This window comes from Arachis stenosperma, chromosome 4 (genome assembly GCF_014773155.1).
Source record: "Arachis stenosperma cultivar V10309 chromosome 4, arast.V10309.gnm1.PFL2, whole genome shotgun sequence".
Classification (NCBI taxonomy): Eukaryota; Viridiplantae; Streptophyta; class Magnoliopsida; order Fabales; family Fabaceae; genus Arachis; species Arachis stenosperma.
Window position 1 is genome coordinate 36,789,024 of NC_080380.1, and position 22,408 is coordinate 36,811,431.

Genomic DNA, 22,408 nt, shown 5'->3' on the forward strand with positions numbered 1-22,408 from the left:
TTCCATGCATTCATAGTGTTCTTCATGATCTTCAAGTTGTTCTTGATAAGTCCTCTTGTTTGATCTTGATGTTTTCTTGTTTTGTGTTGTTTGTTGTTTTTCATATGCACTTTTTGTTTGTTAGAGTCCATGCATTAAAGATTTCTAAGTTTGGTGTCTTGCATGTTTTCTTTGCATAAAAAATTTTTCAAAATTATGTTCTGGATGTTCATCATGATCTTCAAAGTGTTCTTGGTGTTCATCTTGACATTCATAGTGTTCTTGCAAGCATCATGTGTTTTGATCCAAAATTTTCATGTTTTGGGTCTTTTTTATGTTTTTCTCTCTCATCTTTAAAAATTTAAAAATTCAAAAAAAATATCTTTTCCTTATTTCCCTCCAAATTTTCGAAATTTTGGGTTGACTTGGTCAAAAATTTTTAAAATTAGTTGTTTCTTACAAGTCAAGTCAAAATTTCAATTTTAAAAATCTTATCTTTTCAAAATCTTTTTCAAAAATTATATCTTTTTCATTTTCTTCTATTTCTTGAAAATTTCAAAATTCTTTTTCAAAATATTTTCAAAATCTTTTTCTTATCTTTAAATTAATGGGATTGATTCAAAAATTTGAAGTTTGTTACTTTCTTGTTAAAAAAGGTTCAATCTTTAAATTCTAGAGTCATATCTTGTAGTTACTTGTTAGTTAAGTAATTAATTTTAAATTTAAAAATTAAATTTTTTTCAAACATATCTTATCTTATCTCTTATATCTTATCTTTTTCAAAATTTTATCTTTTTCAAAACTTGATTTTAAAATATCTTATCTAACTTCTTATCTTTTTAAAATTTGATTTTAAAATCTTTTTCAGCTAACTATTTGACTTGTTGTTTGTTTCTTATCTCTTTCAAAACCACCTAACTACTTTTCCCTCTCTAATTTTCGAAAATATCTCATCTCTTTTTCAAAAATTCTTTTTGTTTTAAATTTTAATTTTAATTATATCTTTAATTTTCGAAAATACTAACCCCTTTTTCAAAATTATTTTCGAAATTCTCCCTCTCTTTTCTTATTCTATTTAATTATTTATTTACTAACACTTCTCTTCACCTCTCTTCATCTAAAAATCCGAACTATTCTCCTTTCCTTTTCCCCTTTCTTCTTCTACTAACATAAAGGAATCTCTATACTGTGACATAGAGGATTCCTCTTTCTTTTCTTGTTTTCTTCTCTTTCATATGAGCAGGAACAAGGATAAAGGCACTCTTGTTGAAATTGATCCAGAACCTGAAAGGACCCTGAAGAGAAAATTAAGAGAAGCTAAGTTACAACAATCTAAAGGTAACCTTTCAGAAACATTAGAACAAGAGAAGGAGATGGCAGCCAAAAATAATAATAATGCAAGGAGAATGCTTGGTGACTTCACAAAGCCAACATCCAGATTTGATGGAAGAAGCATCTCCATTCCTGCCATTGGAGCCAATAACTTTGAGCTGAAACTTCAGCTAGTTGCCTTAATGCAACAAAACTGCAAGTTTTATGGACTTCCATATGAAGATCCTTATCAGTTTTTAACTGAGTTCTTGCAGATCTGTGAGACTATAAAGACGAATGGAGTTGATCCTGAAGTCTACAGACTCATGCTTTTTCCTTTTGCTGTAAGAGACAGAGCTAGAATATGGTTGGATTCACAACCCAAGGATAGCCTGGACTCCTGGGATAAGCTGGTCACTGCCTTCTTGGATAAATTCTTTCCTCCTCAAAAGCAGAGCAAGCTGAGAGTGGATGTTCAAACCTTCAAACAAAAAGATGGTGAATCCCTCTATGAAGCTTGGGAAAGATACAAGCAGCTGACCAAAAGATGTCCATCTGACATGTTTTCAGAATGGACCATCTTAGATATATTCTATTATGGTCTATCTGAATTTTCGAAAATGTCATTGGACCATTCTGCAGGTGGATCCATTCACCTAAAGAAAACGCCTGAAGAGGCTCAAGAACTCATTGACATGGTTGCAAACAACCAATTCATGTACACTTCTGAGAGGAATTCCGTGAATAATGGGATACCTCAGAAGAAAGGAGTTCTTGAAATTGATGCTCTGAATGCCATATTGGCTTAGAACAAAGTGTTGACTCAACAGGTCAATATGATCTCTCAAAACCTGAATGGATTGCAACATGCATCCAACAGTACTAAAGAGGCAGCTTCTGAAGAAGCTTATGATCCTGAGAACCCTGCCATGGCAGAGGTTAATTACATGGGTGAACCTTATGGAAACACCTATAATTCATCATGGAGAAATCATCCCAATTTCTCATGGAATGATCAACAAAAGCCTCAACAAGGCTTTAACAATGGTGGACGCAATAGGCTGAGCAATAGCAAGCCTTTTCCATCATCTTCTCAGCAACAGACAGAGAATTCTGAACAAAACACTTCTAATTTAGCCAATCTAGTCTCTGATCTGTCAAAAGCCACTTTCAGTTTCATGACTGAAACAAGATCCTCCATCAGAAATCTGGAGGCACAAGTGGGCCAGCTGAGTAAGAAAATCATTGAAACTCCTCCCAGTATTCTCCCAAGCAATGCAGAAGAAAATCCAAAAGGAGAGTGCAAGGCCATTGATATAATCAATATGGCCGAATGCACAAAGGAGGAGGAGGACGAAAATCCTAGTAAGGAAGACCTCCTGGGACGTCCCTCAAGCAAGAAGGAGTTTCCTATTAAGGATCCAAAGGAATCTGAGGCTCATATAGAGACCATAGAGATTCCATTAAATCTCCTTCTGCCATTCATGAGCTCTGAAGACTATTCTTCCTCTGAAGAGGATGAAGATGTGATTGGAGAGCAAGTTGCTCAATATTTAGGAGCTATCATGAAGCTGAATGCCAAGTTGTTTGGTAATGAGACTTGGGAAAGTGAACCTCCCTTGCTTATTAGTGAACTGGATACCTGGATTCAGCAAATTTTACCTCAAAATAAACAAGATCCTGGCAAGTTTTTGATACCTTGTACCATAGGCACCATGACCTTTGCAAAAGCTCTGTGTGATCTGGGGTCAGGGATAAATCTTATGCCACTCTCTGTAATGGAGAAGCTGGGGATCATTGAGGTACAACCTGCCTTGTTCTCATTACAATTGGCAGACAAGTCATTGAGACAAGCTTATGGAATAGTGGAGGACGTGTTAGTAAAGGTTGAAGGCCTTTATCTCCCTGCTGATTTCATAATCTTAGATACTAGGAAGGAAGAGGATGAATGCATCATCCTTGGAAGACCTTTCCTAGCCACAGCAGGAGCTGTGATAGATGTCAACAGAGGTGAATTAGTCCTTCAATTGAATGGGGACTACCTTGTGTTTAAGGCACATGTCCATCCCTCTGTGACAAAAGAGAGTAAGCATGAAGAGCTTCTCTCAGTTCAGAGTCAAGAAGAGCCCCCACAGTCAAACTCTAAGTTTGGTGTTGGGAAGCCACAACCAAACTGTAAGTTTGGTGTTAAGACCCCATATCCAAACTCTAAGTTTGGTGTTGGGACTATACAACATTGACCTGATCACCTTGTGGCTCCATGAGAGCCACTGTCAAGCTATTGACATTAAAGAAGCGCTTGTTGGGAGGCAACCCAATTTTATTTATCTAATTTTTATTTTATTTTATTTTATTGTTATTTTGTGTCTTATTAGGTACATGATCATGAGGAGTCACGAAAAAAATATAAAAATTAAAAACAGAATCAAAAACAGCAAAAGAAAAATCACACCCTAGAGGAAGCACAGGCTGGCGTTCAACGCCAGTAAGGAGCATCTGGCTGGCGTTCAACGCCAGAACAGAGCATGAATCTGGCGCTGAATGCCAGAAACAAGCAACATTCTGGCACTGAACGCCAGGAATGTGCCTAGAAGAAAAGCTTGCGCTGAACGCCAGTAACAAGCATGAAACTGGCGTTCAACGCTAGAAACATGCTTTACATGGGCGTTGAACGCCCAGAACGTGCACCACTCGGCGTTTAAACGCCAGAATGGTGTGCAAAGGTATTTTACGTGCCTATTTGGTGCAGGGATGGAATTCCTTGACACCTTAGGATCTGTGGACCCCACAGGATCCCCACATACTATATTCCCACCTTACCTCCTAATCCTATTTTACTCTTCCCCATGTCACACTTCCCAAAAACCCTTCACCAATCACCTCAATCTCTCTTCTCAATCACTTATTCACCACTCACATCCATCCACTCTTCCCCATAAACCCCACCTACCTTCAAAATTCAAAAACACTTTCCCACCCAATCGCACCCTAAATGGCCGAACCTACCCTCTCCTCTCTCCCTATATATACCCTTCCATTCTACTTCATTTTCACATAACACTACCCCCTCTACTATACCTTGGCCGAATCCATCTCCCCTCACTCTCCTCCATTTTCTTCTTCTTCTTCTTCTCTTCTCTCTTCTCTTGCTCGAGGGCGAGCAATATTTTAAGTTTGGTGTGGTAAAAGCATAAGCTTTTTATTTTTCCATTACCATCAATGGCACCTAAGGCCGGAAAATCCTCTAGAAAAGGAAAAGGGAAGACAAAAGCTTCCACCTCTGAGTCATGGGAGATGGAAAGATTCATCTCCAAGAGCCATCAAGACCACTTCTATGATGTTGTGGCAAAGAAGAAGGTGATCCCTGAGGTCCCTTTCAAGCTCAAGAAAAATGAGTATCCGGAGATCCGACATGAAATCCAAAGAAGAGGTTGGGAAGTCCTAACCAACCCCATGCAACAAGTCGGAATCTTAATGGTTCAAGAGTTCTATGCCAATGCATGGATCACTAGGAACCATGATCAAAGTATGAACCCGAGTCCAAAGAATTATCTCACAATGGTTCAGGGGAAATACTTAGATTTTAGTCCGGAAAATGTGAGATTGGCATTCCACTTGCCCATGATGCAAGGAGATGAACGCCCCTACACTAGAAGGGTCAACTTTAATCAAAGGTTGGACCAAGTCCTTATAGACATATGTGTGGAAGGAGCTCAATGGAAGAGAGACTCCAAAGGCAAGCCAGTCCAACTAAGAAGACTGGACCTCAATCCTGTGGCTAGAGGATGGTTGGAGTTCATTCAATGCTCCATCATTCCCACTAGCAACCGATCTGAAGTTACTGTGGATCGGGCCATCATGATTCATAGCATCATGATTGGAGAGGAAGTAGAAGTTCATGAGGTCATCTCCAATGAAATCTACAAAATAGCCGACAAGCCCTCCACTATGGCAATGCTAGCTTTTCCTCACCTTTTTTGCCATCTATGTTACTCAGCTGGAGTTATCATAGAAGGAGACATTTCCATTGAAGAGGATAAGCCCATCACCAAGAAGAGGATGGAGCAAGCAAGAGAGACCCTTCACGCTTCTCAAGAGATGCATGAGGAAGCTCATCATCAAGAAATCTCTGAGATGCCTCAAGGGATGCACTTTCCTCCCAACAACTATTGGGAACAACTCAACACTTCCTTAGAAGACTTGAGCCACAATGTGGAACAATTAAGGGTGGAATATCATGAGCACTCCATCATTCTCCAAGAAATAAGAGAAGATCAAAGAGCAATGAGAGAGGAGCAACAAAGGCAAGGAAGGGACATAGAAGAGCTTAAGGACATTGTTGGTCCTTCAAGAAGAAGACGCCACTAAGGTGGATTCATTCCTTGTTCTTATTTCTTTTTGTTTTTCGGTTTCTATGTTATGTTTATCTATATTTTGTGTCTCTACTTCATGATCATTAGTATGTAGTAACTATGTCTTAAAGTTATGAATAATTCCATGAATCCTTCACCTCTCTTAAATGAAAAATGTTTTAATTCAAAAGAACAAGAAGTACATGAATTTCGAATTTATCCTTGAATTTAATTTAATTATATTGATGCGGTGACAATACTTTTTGTTTTCTGAATGAATGCTTGTACAGTGCATATTTTTGATCTTGTTGTTTATGAATGTTAAAATTGTTGGCTCTTGAAAGAATGATGAACAAAGAGAAATGTTATTGATGATCTGAAAAATCATGAAATTGATTCTTAAAGCAAGAAAAAGCAGTGAAAAAGAAAGCTTGCGAAAAAAAATGGCGAAAAAAAAAAGAAGAAGCAAGCAGAAAAAGCCAATAGCCCTTAAAACCAAAAGGCAAGGGTAAAAAGGATCCAAGGCTTTGAGCATCAATGGATAGGAGGGCCCAAGGAAATAAAATCCAGGCCTAAGCGGCTAAATCAAGCTGTCCCTAACCATGTGCTTGTGGCATGAAGGTGCAAGTGAAAAGCTTGAGACTGAGTGGTTAAAGTCGTGATCCAAAGCAAAAAGAGTGTGCTTAAGAGCTTTGGACACCTCTAACTGGGGACTTTAGCAAAGCTGAGTCACAATCTGAAAAGGTTCACCCAGTTATGTGTCTGTGACATTTATGTATCCGGTGGTAATACTGGAAAACAAAGTGCTTAGGGCCACAGCCAAGACTCATAAGTAGCTGTGTTCAAGAATCAACATGCTTAACTAGGAAAGTTAATAACACTATCTGAACTCTGAGTTCCTAGAGACGCCAATCACTCTAAACTTCAAAAGAAAAAGTGAGATGCCAAAACTATTCAGAAGCAAAAAGCTACAAGTCCCGCTCATCTAATTATAATTAATATTCATTGATATTTTGGAATTTATAGTATATTCTCTTCTTTTTATCCTAATTGATTTTCAGTTGCTTGGGGACAAGCAACAATTTAAGTTTGGTGTTGTGATGAGCGGATAATTTATACGCTTTTTGGCATTGTTTTTAGGTAGTTTTTAGTAAGTTCAAGCTACTTTTAGGGATGTTTTCATTAGTTTTTATGTTAAATTCACATTTCTGGACTTTACTATGAGTTTGTGTGTTTTTCTATGATTTCAGATAATTTCTAGCTGAAATTGAAGGGATCTGAGCAAAACTCTGAAAAAGGCTGACAAAAGGACTGCTGATGCTGTTGGAATCTGACCTCCCTGCACTCAAAATGGATTTTCTGGAGCTACAGAACTGCAAATGGTGCGCTCTCAATGGCGTTGGAAAGTAGACATCCAGAGCTTTCCAGCAATATATAATAGTCCATACTTTATTGGGAAATTGACGACGTAACTTGGCGTTGAACGCCAAGTACATGCTACTGTCTGGAGTTAAACGCCAGAAACACGTCATGATCCGGAGTTGAACGCCCAAAACACGTTATAACTTGGAGTTCAACTCCAAGAAAAGCCTCAGCTCGTGGATAGATCAAGCTCAGCCCAAGCATACACCAAGTGGGCCCTGGTAGTGGATTTATGCATCAATTACTTACTCATGTAAACTCTAGTAGCTAGTCTAGTATAAATAGGATAAGTTACTATTGTATTAGACGTCTTATCTTTTGACAGTTTAATCTTTTGACTGTTTAGTCTTTGATCATTCGGTCTTTTGATCATTCAGGGGGCTGGCCATTCGGCCATGCCTGAACCTTTCACTTATGTATTTTCAACGGTGGAGTTTCTGCACACCATAGATTAAAGGTGTGGAGCTCTGCTGTACCTCAAGTTTCAATACAATTACTATTACTTTCTATTCAATTCTCTTTTATTCTTATTCCAAGATATACGTTGCACAACATTTTGATGAATGTGATGATCAGTGACACTCATTATCATTCTCACCTATGAACGCGCGTGATTGACAACCACTTCCGTTCTACCTTAGGCCGAGCGCATATCTCTTAGATTCCCCAACAGAATCTTCGTGGTATAAGCTAGATAGATGGCGGCATTCATGGGGATCCGGAAAGTCTAACCTTGTCTGTGGTATTCCGAGTAGGATCCCAGGAATCCGGAAAGTCTAACCTTGTCTGTGGTATTCCGAGTAGCATTCCGGTATTGAATGACTGTGACGAGCTTCAAACTCCTGAAGGCTGGGCGTGATGACAAACGCAAAAGAATCAAGGGATTCTATTCCAACCTGATTGAGAACCGACAGATGATTAGCCGTGCTGTGACAGAGCATTTGGACCATTTTCACTGAGAGGATGGGATGTAGCTATCAACAAGGGTGATGCCTCTAGACGATTAGCCGTGCAGTGACAGTGCATAGGACCATTTTCCCGAGAGGATTAAAAGTAGCCATTGATGATGGTGATGCCCTACATACAGCTTGCCATGGAAAGGAGTAAGAAGGATTGGATGAAAGCAATAAGAAAGTAGAGATTTGAAAGGATTCTAGCATCTCCACACGCCTATCTGAAATTCCCACTATTGATTTACATAAGTATTTCTATCCTATTTTATTTTCTGTTTATTTTTATTAATCATATTTGATTTTCTAAATTCCATAACTTTATACTTCTGACTGAGATTTACAAGGTGACCATAGCTTGCTTCATACCAACAATCTCTGTGGGATCGACCCTTACTCACGTAAGGTATTACTTGGATGACCCAGTACACTTGCTGGTTTAGTTGAATGAAGTTGTGATCATAAATTCCAATAGAGCCAATTTTTAAATCTCATGCAAATACAAAGAGGATCACAATTTCGTCCACCACACTCTTAAGCACAAATTGGGAAACAATCATGAAACCATGCTATTTCATTGAATAAATGTGGGTAAAAGGTCATAAAATCTCCTAAATTAAGCACATGATAAACCCTACAAATAGGGTTTATCAGAGCTACAAAACTCCAAATGGTGCGCTGTCAACAACTATGGAAAGCTAACATCTAGGGCTTTCCAAAAATATAATAGTCTATTCTTTGTTTTGGAAATGAAGGCTCAGAAATGATGTTCAACGCCAGCCACCAGCCCCAGTCCTGGCATTCAACACCCATAAGGGGGTAGCTGGCGTCCAACGCCCTTTAGAGGGTCCCAAGCTAGCGTTCAACGGCCCTAATGGGTACTAGCTCGGGGGAAACACTTAAGCTCAACCCAAACACTCACCAAGTGGGCCCTAGAAGTGGATTTTCGCACTACAAGACTAATTTATCTGACTTCTGTAATTCTTAGTTACTAGACTTGTATATATAGAACAAAGATCACCCATGTCAGAGATCTTTGCCCATTCGAACCTTTCATTATTATTTTCTGTACAGTATGAGTCACTAACCTCCTAAGATTAAGGTTAGGAGCTCTGCTGAGTTTCATGGATCAATGATATTACTGTTCTAATTCAATATGTCTGATTCTATTCTCTTATGCATCCTTGTTCTTCATCTTATGAATTGAGGGTGACCCGTGACAATCACCCATGTTCTACATGGGTTTCGTGCGATTTCTGACCCGGATGGCGTTGAACTAAAGCTAGAGAATGCATTGCGGATTCCAATAGAGCATCTGAGCAACTTTGGATATGTGACATATAATCCCGTTGACTATGGGTGCGTGAGGTCTCTGTGGCGTTAAGGCTAGAGTCAGAGAAGCAACACTTTCTGATCCGGAAGATCTGCCTTATCTGTGGCACCTTGAGTAGGATCGTGAAGGGGAGTGGATTGCTTAGTGTAACACCCAATTAACCTAAGCCTTACTTCTAGCCGTAAAGCAAGGGTTAACCAAAGGTTACGACAATTCTAAGGCTTATACATATTTATATAGAAAGAATTAATATATTCTAGAAGCCTGATGAAGGATTAAGCTCAAAGATAGAATTACAAAAGCGTGAAACGTTCGCACAAAGCTAACACATGCGATACAAGGTATAGGTATAAGAAAATGAAACATATATATAAATATAAGAATGTAATAACCATAGTGAACTAGCTACAACTTGCGGAGTTTAAGCTGACTAGTTACAATTAGAAAGATACGAAATTTTAGAATTAAAACAGCTTATACAACCTATCTCTCAAATAAGTCTCTAAGGCCATAAAGATAAATATACAAAAAGTGAGAGTTCTAATCAAAATAATTAAAATGACAACCAGATAGAATAAGGTCCTTCGCTCTGCTACCATCAAGCAACTCATCGAGGTGGGTTGAAACCTGTATTTGAAAAACAACAACAAAGTATGAAATGAGAACTGGATGTTCTCAGTATGGTAACAGTGCCCAATGATGTAAGATGTAAGGCCCCGGAACGCCGAAGGCAATCCTAGAACTTCACATCACATACTGATATTCAAGCTTAGGACAAAATAAATAAATATATAAAGAACTTAAATCATAAACCAGGGTTGTCTAAACCTAGGGGAATTCTAACTAATACTGTTCACACCACTGTATCCCACAGCTGTCGCCAACCTAACCTCCGTGCGATCCCATCGCCACCGCCTATCTAACCTCCTCAGCACCAGACAATCACAATATAAGTGCAAGCAAGTAAAACACAAGTAGAAGCATATAGAGCAAGTAGTTCAAGTAAGCAAATAGGCATGTTATTCATTTAGGCATACAATTACAAGTCGGCAAAGCATACAAACAGATAGAAAATGCACATGATGAATGTATATCCTATTGGCTCGTGATATCACTTGTCGGTCCATAAATGCCAACCCGACACATCCTTTCGAATGTCGCTTTTCTACCGCACCCACGAATATAGTGTCGGGCACACTCTATTGACTCACGGATATAGTGTCGGGCACACGCTATTCACCCACGGATATAGTGCCGGGTACAGTTGCATGCATAACCCAAGGATATAGTGCCTGGCACACTCTTGCAGCAGAAAAGATTATCAGTTATAAGTCAATCTCAGGGACATAATTCCTTGCACACTATCATACTCAATCCAAGGATATAGTGCCTGGCACACTCATCGAGAGTTTTGTGTGGCCACAAACGGCTCGTCAATCGGAGCTCCGTAGCTCAAATTATGGCTTTCGGAAGTGGAGGATGAATAGTGCTCCCATGGCTTCTCTTCTCTCTTCTCTCATAACCGAACTCCCTCTCTCTCTTTAATGAAAATGAGCTGAAAGCTCATTAAAGAAAACTTATATAAGTTGGGCCCAACTTGAGCCCGGTCCAACCCGTTAGCGTTTTTAGCCCGCTCGGCCCAACTTTGGGCCAGACCTTTAACACTAACACCCAGTTTTTTATTCCTAATATTTTTCTAAGGTTTTTTAATATTTTTTTACTTTTTCTGGCACAGTATTGGGTAGACTTAAACCGGTTCAATCGGTTCAACTGTCGGTTTGCGATTTTTCACGGTTTTTTGCAGAAAACACATTTTCTGACTCAGAAGAACCTACTTAGTCCAAAAATCATATTTAAATCTCCAAATTCTCATCCTAACCTTTTGGAATCTAATTTGAGCATTTAAATGATTTTATTCATGAAAACTCCGGTTCTTACACTTAGAGCTTCATCTTCTGCTACAATGAGAATCCTAGAGGTGGCTTGATGAGAGGACATGAGTCATCTCAACATGGTGGATTGCTACAATAGAGGAGGTTAACTTGATGAGAGGACATAAGTTAATCACTTACGACTACCATTGAAGGAATCATAATTGAAGAAAACAGTAAGAAAAGTTAATCTAGAAACACAAAGCATCTCCGAAGTCTCAACCGTTCTATGACCATTAAATTCTCATCTATCTATGTTTTTCGTGACAAACTATAATTTCTATCTACCTAACTAAGATCTGCAAGGTAACCACTGCTTGCTCAAACCAACAATCTCCGTGGAATCGACCCTCACTCACCTGAGGTATTACTTGGACGACCAGATATACTTTCCAGTCTATCCGTGCGAATTTTGCGGAGCTAGTTTTGTGCACCAAGTTTTTGGTGCCGTTGTCGGGGATTGTTCGGATTTGGCAAACAACCGGATTATCTTGTTGCTTAGATTAGGTACTTTTTACTTTTGTTTTGAGTCTTTTATTTTCTTTTCAAAAAATTTTCATAACCGTTTGTTTTCTTTATTGATCTTTATCTTTTGTTTGAGTCTTTAGTTCTTGTTTTGTTAAAGTTTCGAATATTCTTGCTTTCTTTTCAAAAAGTTAATCCGGAAAAAATACGTATCTCTGAAGGGTTAACTGAATCTATATAACTGTTTTTTACATCAATCTGTATTTCGTATTTACTATTTTGTTTATGCTTTCAAACAAACAACCATCTTTTCTAATCACCTAACTAAGATTTACAAGATAGCCATTGCTTGCTCAATTTGACAATCTATGTGGGATTTGACCCTCACTCACCTGAGTTATTACTTGGACGATCCGGTGTACTTACCGGTTCAGTTGTGTGGAATTCAATTCTGCGCACCAAGTCATTTAGTGTTTTACCATTTATCTTCGATTAATATTATTATAACAAAGATATATATGACTTTATGAGAATGATATAGCGTGGATTTTAGTTATTTAGGAATTTACTGAGTGGCTGGAGTAGTTACACATCAGAAGCAACGAATGCTAGTCATTGAGATAATAAAAAAAACTAGCCGAAATGAATATTCACAAGGATTACTTGCGATTTAGAACTAAATATGGGGACTAAAAAATCTCCAAGAGTGGGGATCCGTCCAAGTGAAATGGACAGAGATGGGGACATAGGTATCAATCCCACGGGTAGGGATGGCAAAAAAAAACTCACACCATGGATACCCGTGACGACAAGGCTGACGAAGATCCGCAAAATTCCTATGGAAATGGAGATCTGTCCCACGAATAAATGGGGATGAGGATGAGGATTGAGGTACCTGCCTGATTCCCACAAAATAAAATTTACTAATATATATATATATATAAATTGTGTAACTAACCCTAATTTATTTTATTTTAATTTATATGTTAAAAATTTTATATGTATATTATTATATTAAATTTGTGTATGAATTGTGTTTAATTTGGTATATTTAGTTGAATTGTATAGAATTTTGCTATGATTGTGTTAATTTAAAAAATTAAAACTTAATAATATCTATGGATACTCACTTCCTCTGCAGAGAAAAATAAACGGGGACTTATGACAGGATGTGGCAGAGACGAGGGTATTTTACTAAACAGAGAGGCAGACGGGAATGGGATTCCCATCCCCATTAAGACCCATTGTCTTCCCTACTCATGAGACCCGTTAAATTTATATAAATATAAATTATTAATTTATTCTAATTTATATATACATAAATTCATTAGTAACTCTAATTCGTGCATCCAATTCAATCCCTTGTTTTCTTCCAAACTCATTCTTAACCTCGATTTCACATCTCTCTCTCTAACTGGCTTTTCTATCCATCAAGTTCGTCATTATGTCACTGTGTCTCGCCCAAAAAATATTATGTTATTATGTTAGAGATGTTTTTAAATTTTATTTTTCATAATAAATATGTTATGAATTGTGTTAAATTATATTTAATTGGTTATTTTGTGATTATTAATTATATTATAGCATTTTTCATTAATTTTTTGAAAATTTTCAAAGAATATCCATAGATACATGCGGATATATGAGTTCCCAGGGGGATAGTTACATAGGATAGGGACATGAGACGAAGATGAAGATAGGACGAGAGACATTTTTTAAAGCATGAGTGAGGGATAAGAAAGGAGGCCCGCCGCACGTTCACGGGTATTTATTACCATTTCTAACTAGTAACGAAAATCCAGTCTAGGCCGATTTGAGATAGGACACGTGGACTTCATCTGTATTGGGCCTTAAAGTAATGAACTTAAGTCATATTTGGTATAACACCCTAATATTCGAATTCTTATGCTTGAATCATAAGTTAATAATAGTAAGGTGGTATGACTCTCAAGGTGGATTATAATACATATATATCTATATAATTAAAGGAGTTATTTAACGAGAAGCCTGTAATGAGCAAAATAAAATTGAAATCGGGAACACTCTCGCATCGAAGAAAAGAAGATAAAATGTATTTGGATAGAAAATCAAGATAAGGTATAAAAATAAGGAAGAATAGAATAAAGACAAGGTACATATATGTATATAGACATGAGTATAATAGCCACTATTCACGAAGTTTAGGCCGGCTAGGGTATAGTAACAAAATCAGTTGACAATAGTAATTTTTCTATCTCTCCCAGAATATACATCAAAGCCTCTATAGGCAAGTTTTCAAAAGCAAATAAATACATAATAAAAGGTTTGTAAAATAAGTTTGAAGATATTCTAAACAAAAAGTAAAATAGAGTCCAACGATCTTTGCCATCTTTCAGATAAACCACAACTAACTACTGAGCACCTGAACCTGCATCTGAAAAATAGAGAATATATACGGAATGAGAACCCCCGACCCATGGATTTTCAGTATGGTAAAAGTACCAAATAAATACAATACACTATAATAACAACTTACTAAGCATCTTAATATTCCTTTCATCAATTGTTCACCCTAGGTTCTCTCTAATCCATAACTTAGGCAACTGTCCTAGGAGACACTAAGTCTAATTCAATTTTTCATCTTTTCCAACTTCCCAATTTTTTTAACTTCCAGTTTAGAATAGTACCAGCACTAACTAATTTGACTTAGTAATTCCATATCAGTCATCTCGTATCTTTACTTGGAGCAAGTGAAATCACTTTACTACGTCTACCCAAGGAGCTAAATTTATCTCATTCAATATTCATCATTATTAATCAATCATTTCATCATTTTGTTTTCATTAAGAACAGCCTTCATTGTCAACTGCCACCAGCATGAGGGACCTCTTAGTTGTACAAACACAAGCAATACAAACAAGAAAATCACAAGTAAATTCAAGTAGAGCAGCTAGCATATAGTTATGTAACATATTCAATTATAATTAGTCAATCCAAGTACAATTAAGAAAACACAAAAAATTAAAACATATGCAAATGATGTATGCTTGCCCTGTAAAATCTGCGAAATTAATAAGTAATTAGCCAATAAATTAATTACTATTTAAAGAAATTAAAAAATTAAATTTTATAATTTAGAAAAATAGAAATATTTAAAATACAAATTTTGACACTAATTTTAAAGATTTTGGCCCAAAATTAGGCCAACGGGTTAAATTGATTGAACCGGGCCCATGTTGTGCCCAAGCCCAATGCAATAACCATCTTTTGACCAAGTTTCAGCACTTCAAACCCTTTCATTTGGAGCTTCATGCTGAAAATGGTGAGAAATACCAAGGAAGAACCCTAACCCTCACTTCTAACTTCTATTCATCATATCTTTCAATTCGGAGATCCGATTGACGAGCCATTTGTAGTCACGCATTCGTCTCGGAGTCCTCTTTATTTCTATCTAAACATAGTGGTAAGAAACTTTGTAATTTGTATCCAATTTCTTTTTCCCTTTCTGTTTCACATTTTTGTATGTGTATTAAGTGATTTTGATGATTTTAGTGGTTTAGGTGCAATCTAACATGGGATAATTGTTAGATTTTAGCCAAATCATCAATGGATAAGATAAGAAAACTCTAAATCCTTGTGTTTTGTCCAATTTTGTGTGCCCTAGTGCTAAATTATTAAATTGTATGAACTAGCTTGAGTTTATGTTGAATTAGAGTTAAATTTATCAAATTGGAGCTCTTGAAACAAACCTTTGGTGGCTGGAATCATTGGATGTGAATTGGAGTCTTTGAAGCTTAAATTTTGGTTGTTCTGACTTAGGAAAGAATCGGCCAAGGTATGGTTTCGGTTTCTCGTAACTAAAATACAACGTGTCGTGAATACTTAGGCTAGTTAACCGCAAGATATGATTGAAATGTTAATAATGTTGATGATTGTGATTGGTTGATATGCATGAGGATTAGTGAATTTGAGGTTGTTATTGATGCCATATTGGTTGTGATGTTGATATTGTATTTGATAGAGATAATAAAGGATTTATATTGAAATATTGTTTTGAACTTGAATTATTGAATTCAAATTGATGGAAGTGGTGAATCGATAGGTTGTGGGACAAATAAGGAGGATTGAAATATGATTTGAGGCGGTTTGATGCTGTTATGGTAAGATTTGGTTTAGTTTTGAAAGGTTTAAAATTGGTATGTTTTGAAAGTTGAGGTTTGGAATTTTAATAAACTCTTTAATTTTTGACCAACTTTAACAAGCTATAACTCGGCTTTCGGACCTCTAATTTTCATAAAACTTCTTTAGAATTAAAATTTGGTTTGAGAAGTATACACCATTTGAAGAACGGATGAAAAATGTTTTAAAACGAAAAAGTTATATGCGTCGGAAGTTCGGTATGTAAAACTGAAATTCTATAGCACTTAGAATTTTGGTCACCCTGCATAACTCACGTACGCAAGCCTCATGTGTGGGTGGGCATTCTGTTCGGGTTTGATGTCCTACGTACATGAGAGGATGCGTGCGTATACGTACACAAGCAAGGCAAAAATGCACCTCCGCGTACATACGCGGCCCCTTATTTTTCCAAAACATAAATTTTAGTTTCTAAAAGCATTCCTCCAACTTTCAAAACCCTTGTAACTCTTGTTTAAAGCCTGGTAGGTGGATTTTGGGTAGTGGATCATAATTAGGGCTGTGAGGAAGGTAACTTGTTGGTGAAAAAAAAAAGGTGAACTTAATGATGAATCATGGCTGGTAATGATGATATGAATTCACTGATGATAATAGCGGAAGTGCTATTTGTGTTATGAGCTGGATGGCTATATTGATAATGAATTATGGTTGATAATGATTATATGATTATTGATTGATTATGTGATTTTTTGCACTTCAAAATATCTGAGAAACGAGTTTTTCTTGGTGAAAGTAGTGGCTTGCCACCACGCGCTCCAGATTGAGACTCGATACTCTGGTGACCCTATGTCGTAAGTGTGGCCGGACACTTATGCCTTTCCAGATGAGCTCGCCCCATGGATATACACTGGTGTGTGTTATATGATTATGAATTATAATGATTTGAGATTTGGGGATGCATGACAGAGGAACAATCCAATGGTTAGCTACCAGGACTTGTCGGGTTGGCTATATAACCGACAGATGAGACTCATGACCTATAGGATTGGCATGCATCATATGCATCTATGTGTTTGTTTGGTGTGTTATAAACCATAATTTTATGGTTTATTCTGTATTGTATTTGGTGGATTTTGTTAACTTTTCTCCCATTTATTCAACAAAATAGCATGGTTTCATGAATTTCTCCTAATTGTGCTTAATGGTTAAAAACATGCTTTTTAGGCCTTTAATTAGTTAAATTTAATTCACTTTGATTCCACTCAATGCCTTGATATATTTTTTAGTAATTTCAGGGTTAAGAGGTAAGGAATGGATCAAAGGAGTGAAGAGAAAAGCATGCAAGATGGAGAATTCATGGAAAATAAGGATTTGGAAGATTCAAGGCGAAGCGTACGCGTGACCGACGTGTACGCGTGAAGAAGAAACTTGTCAAGGCGATGCGTACATGTGACTGACGCGTACGCGTGATAAGGAAAGTTTCCAAGTGACGCGTACGCGTGACCCATGCGTACGCGTGACAAGCGGCACGTGACCTCATTAAAAGCAACACACTGGGGGTGATTTCTGAGCTCATAGAGGCCCAAATCCAACTCAATTCTGATGTATTTGAGGACAAACTCAAGAAGGAACAAGGGGAGATCACACCATACACAACATGCCATTAGTTTAGAGAATTCTAGAGAGAGAGAGGCTTTCTTCTCTATCTAGATTTTAGGGTTCTTAGTTTAATTTCTTTTTAGATCTAAATTTTAATATTGCTTCATTTTAGCTTTCCTTTACTTTTATTTGTTCTAGCACTTTAGTTTATCTACTTCTCTTGTTGATTTCTTTATTTTGCCAATTTAGTTTATGAACTCTCTTGTCAATTTCAATTCTCTTTTAATGCAATTTTATGTTTCCATGTCTTTTTATGTTTACCTTAGTTGCTATTGTTGATTTCTTGTTTGTGTTAGTTATGGTTCTCATTAATTCTTGTAATTTATGATGTTTACTTTTATTACACTCTAAGTGTTTGATGAAATATTTCTTTTAGCCATAGAGTAGATTTTCCTATTCTTGGCTTGGGTTGGTAACTTGTGTGACCTTGAGTTGCTATTGTCCAAGTGATTGATAATTGGTGTCCAATAACACTAGCTTCACTAATTCAATTAAGGAGTGGCTAGGACTTATGGATTGGGATTGATGAAACTCATTTGACTTTCCTCCAATTTTGAGGATGACAAAACGGGATTGATCCTTTCAAATTATCATATTGTGGTTGGTAACAAAGATAGTGAACCTTAACCATCAATCTTTGCCAAGACCTTTTTACCATTTGAGTTTTCTTTCTTTGTTAGTTAATTGTCATTTAATTTCTTGTTATTTACATTTCTTGTCTCTTATTACAAGAACCCCAAAATATTTCATAGCCAATAATTGAGCACTTGATTGCGATTCCCAGGGAGAACGACCCGGGATTAATACTCCCGGTTATTTTGATTTGTATTGTGACAACATTTTTAAACTTTGATTGAAGATTAATTGTTGGTTTGGACTATGCTTACAACGAAATTCCTTTGGTAAATTCTAGACCAACATCTATCCTTTATCAGTGTGCTTTGCTAAGAATGCCTAACTGATCATATGAACTACTTGCTACTTGTTTATCTGCTGTATCTACATTCTAATTGTGATTTCTTTGCATGAAATACCTGTGTTTGAAATTAAATAATTCCAGTGGTGGTTGGGAGGTTCAGAGGAGTTGGAAAGGGGAGTGTTAGCTAGAATGAAGTCCTTAGTTAGTCGTCTAAATTTTTGGTTTAGTGATATTTTAATAAGATTGAATCAATTGTCGGAAGTTCTAGGATTGCCTCTGGATTTTTCGGGACCTTATATGTTACTTATGTGGGCACTGTTACCATACTAAGAACCTCTGGTTCTCACCCCATACATATTTTGTGGTTTTCAGATGCAGGACATGAGGCAACTTGCTGAGCCATATTGGAAGCTTCTTAAAGCAAAGATCTTTTGTGTTCTTGGGATTTTATTTTAGTTTTGATGTATATATTGATACTCTTATATCTCTAATATATATGTATATTATGCTTTGTTCCTCTTATAGGTGTATTTGGAGAAACATGTTCTGTAAACTGCATTTTGGGCCTTTTTGGGATTCTTTTGTATATATGTATATATTTGTTCGGGTGTCGGGTTCCGGACAGGTCGGGTGAGTAGGTGAGGGAGTGAGGACGCCTTAACTTTGGTCGCACTGGATGAGGGTCTGCCGAGTAGCCGAGCACTTGTACTGGTGAATGGTCGAGGGGGGTGTCACCTGCAAAGACACTCCGACGCCTAAGTCAGATAGGGTGCAGGCGGGAAAAGTTATGTGGAAAGGTGACGTACCTCGGGGGAAGAGCCAATCTTCCCCTTATATACATGTCAGTAGTGGGCCCCTTGTGAGGACAGGCCCATATTCCCAAGGACATCGTCCTGTAGCCGCGTGGGTCGTACAGGACACGTGTCCGGGTTGTTTGAAGGGCGAGGAGTCGGGTCGGGTGGAGCTCGGGCCAGGGTCGACCCGTCGGGTCTTTGGGCCGGGCCGTAACAGTTCTTTGGGCCGGGCCGTAACAGTGCCCCCCACGCGCCAATGGTAGCCGTGGAAGCTATCAATGGCGTGTTGTCTTGTCTCTTACCTGGGGCCGTCTGGTCGGCCGTTCGTGACAAGGACGTGCCTTCTGCGTGCGTGTCCTTTGGTTGCGCCAGCAACCGTTTCGTCGCATCGTTCCCCGTGCCGAGCATTAAATGCTCATAATGGGGTGAAAAACCCTTGCTGAAAAGACCATTTTGCCCCCAGTCGTTTCGCGCTTCCTGGGGTAGTTTTTAAACGGGGCAGTTTGAGCACTTTTCTCTTTCTTTTGTGCCTTCCTCTTCTCTGCCCTCTTCTTGCTCCCAAATTTCTACACTTCCTTGCAGTGCTGTTGTGTGCCTTTCCCTTCGCATCTTTCTTTAACAACTACTCCGTCGTTCTTCCATTAATTCAGGTAACTTTCGAATCCCACTCTCTTTTATGCATTATTTTTGCATGTTTGCTGTCTGGCTTTTTGGTGTTACTGTGTAGCCTTTTAGTTGCGAGTAGATGTGTTAGGGGGGAAAGTACCATTCCAGGGTAGGCTTTTTCTTGTTCTTTTCGCCATTTAGTCTTGATTGGCCTTAGTCGGGGAGTCGTGGGGGATAGTGTCTATATTCGGCCTGAGCAACCGATCTCTTAGACTGACTGGATGGTCCCCCCATGTAGGTATGGCTCGCACGGTTTCCCGGGCATCCGTTAACCCTGCGGCGTACGATCCCTATGCTTGGGTCGTTTCCGACGTGAAGGATTCGCCTAACCAAATGGGCGAGGAGGAGCTCACCGAGTTCCAACAAGCCGGGTACTTGTGTGGAGGGACTGACGAGGAGGCAAATTATGACGTTTTCGTCCCGGCTCCTCACGAGCGATTGTACGAAATCAACTTCCAACCCCGCCAGGTCGCCGACTGGATTTGGTTCTACAAAGCCATGTTCACTCAAGTCGGAGTTCATATTCCGTTTTCAGCCTTTCAAATGGCGCTTTTAAATCGAATTTCCGTGTCACCGTCGCAGTTGCATCCGAACAGTTGGGCCTCGATCCGCTGTTTCGAGATGGTCTGTGAATATCTCGAACTGCCGGTGTCCGTGGATGTTTTCCTCTTCTTCTTCACCCTCACAAACCCTTCCAAGGAGGGGAAACACAAAAAAGGGTTCATGTCCTTCCTGTCTGCCCAGGGTCGGAAGATTTTCGGTTTGTTTGAAGATTCTTACCATGGGTTTAAGGACAAATATTTTAAGGTCCGCCCTGTCAAAGGTCATCATCCCTTTTGGTTGTCTTTGGAGGGGGTACGGCTCATCCCGACTTATTGGAGTTTCGGGGCAGGGTCCAATACTTTTATTAAGGTAACCTATAGAGGCATGTCGGCGGTGGATAGGCAGATTGCCGAGGTGTTGATGGCAGTTTTTGGGAAGAACCAAGTAAATCCCCACCTCCTCATGGGTGACCGGGAGTCCGGTCGTAATTATATTTGTGAGAAGCTTTTTACTTTACCATTTACCTTTTTTCCTTTTATTGATATTATGTGGCGATTAACCGACCTTCTTTGCTTTCCTGCAGTGGATATGTCTGCGTCGGTGACGGGTCTTCCCGACTTGTTTCAAACCTTTCTAGGCGATGGTGATGACGAGGGGGGTGACGAGCAACCCGCCCCCGAGGGGCCTGATGCTCCTCCGGAGGACAAGGATGCTCCCGAGCAGAGGGCTGCAACCGACGAGATTGGCATCTCGGCTCAAGGTGCCGCGGTTGAAGGTGGCAAGGCAGTCCATGCCTCCCCTTTCCGCGAGGTGATTGGAACTGGGGGTTCTGTGCCTAACCCGGATGTTGAGGTGGAAGAGGTCCCCAACCCGAAGAAAAGAAAGAAGGCCTCCACGGCGTCGTCTAGCCCTGAGGGCGTCCTTACTGTCATGGAAAGGAATTTTGACGCCGGGAACTTCATAGACTCCCAGCTGATCCCCAGTACCGAGGAGTATTTCCACGAGTCATCCCTTGCCGGGCAGGCGAGGTGGATGTATTGCACTCTCCTGCGCGGCGCAGTCATAGCTCGGAAGGCCGAGTTCGAACTGTCCGGGATGGAGTCTCTCCGCAGGAGGTTGGATTCTGCCGGGAGGGCTAATAACGAGCTAAAAAGTGAAGTTGAAACCCTTCGGGAGCAATTGACTCAATCTTCGGAGAAACTGGACGCTGCCGAGAAGAAAGCCACCGCTGCCGAGCAGAAAGCTACCGCCGCCGAACAGAAGGCAACAACTGCTGAGAAGAAACAGAAAGAGTCAGACGCGACGGTTGAACGTTTGGTCGAGCGCGAAATGGCTTTGGAGGGTCAGGTCGGCGCGGCGCAAAAGCGTGTGGCCGAAGTTGAGAAAGAGAAGCAGGCCGTGGAGGCCGAACTGGCAACATTGAAGGCGAAGTATAAAGACGTCGTCAAACAGGGGAAGGGTGCGATTCTGGCGACCGAAGAGGCTCTTAAGGCTCAGGTCAAAATCATTGCTCCCGAGTTCGACACATCGGCAATCGGCGTTCGTAAAGTCATTAAGGATGGCCAAGTTGTCGATGTCCCCAAGAAATAAATCCTTTGTTTTAAAGTTTTTGTTTAGCCGTTTTGTTTTGGCTTGTGAATAATCTTGATTTTAGCCGTTTTGGCTTGTGAACAGTTTGATCTTAGCCGTTTTTATTTTGGCTTGTGAACAATGACCTTTTTTGGTCGCTTGCTCGTGTTGTCGCGATAAACCTTTTCTTATTCGTCTGATTGCGTTATCGTTTCTAACCGTTTTGGTTTATAGTTGTCGTTTATTCCGGCGGCCCGTGGCCTTTCGTGTAGTTATTTGTTACAGCGGTAGTTGATGATCTCCCGGGGTGATCAGTCCCGGGTTGCGCGTCGTCGTTAGTCACGACGAGATGGTTTATCTGAAAAGCGGAGATAAAATAGGGTGGAGAATTTGCACAAG

The 22,408-nt window shown here is 39.2% G+C and overlaps 1 protein-coding gene across 1 annotated transcript in view; it reads right to left on the reverse strand.

Moving 5' to 3' along the window:
- Positions 1-19,620, reverse strand: part of LOC130974886 (uncharacterized) — an 80,499-nt gene extending 60,879 nt beyond the window's left edge. Inside the window, exon 1 of the mRNA XM_057899725.1 lies at positions 19,534-19,620. Coding sequence (XP_057755708.1) covers positions 19,534-19,620 — 87 coding nt within the window. The remainder of the gene's footprint in view (positions 1-19,533) is intronic.
- Between the last annotated feature and the right edge of the window lie 2,788 nt (positions 19,621-22,408).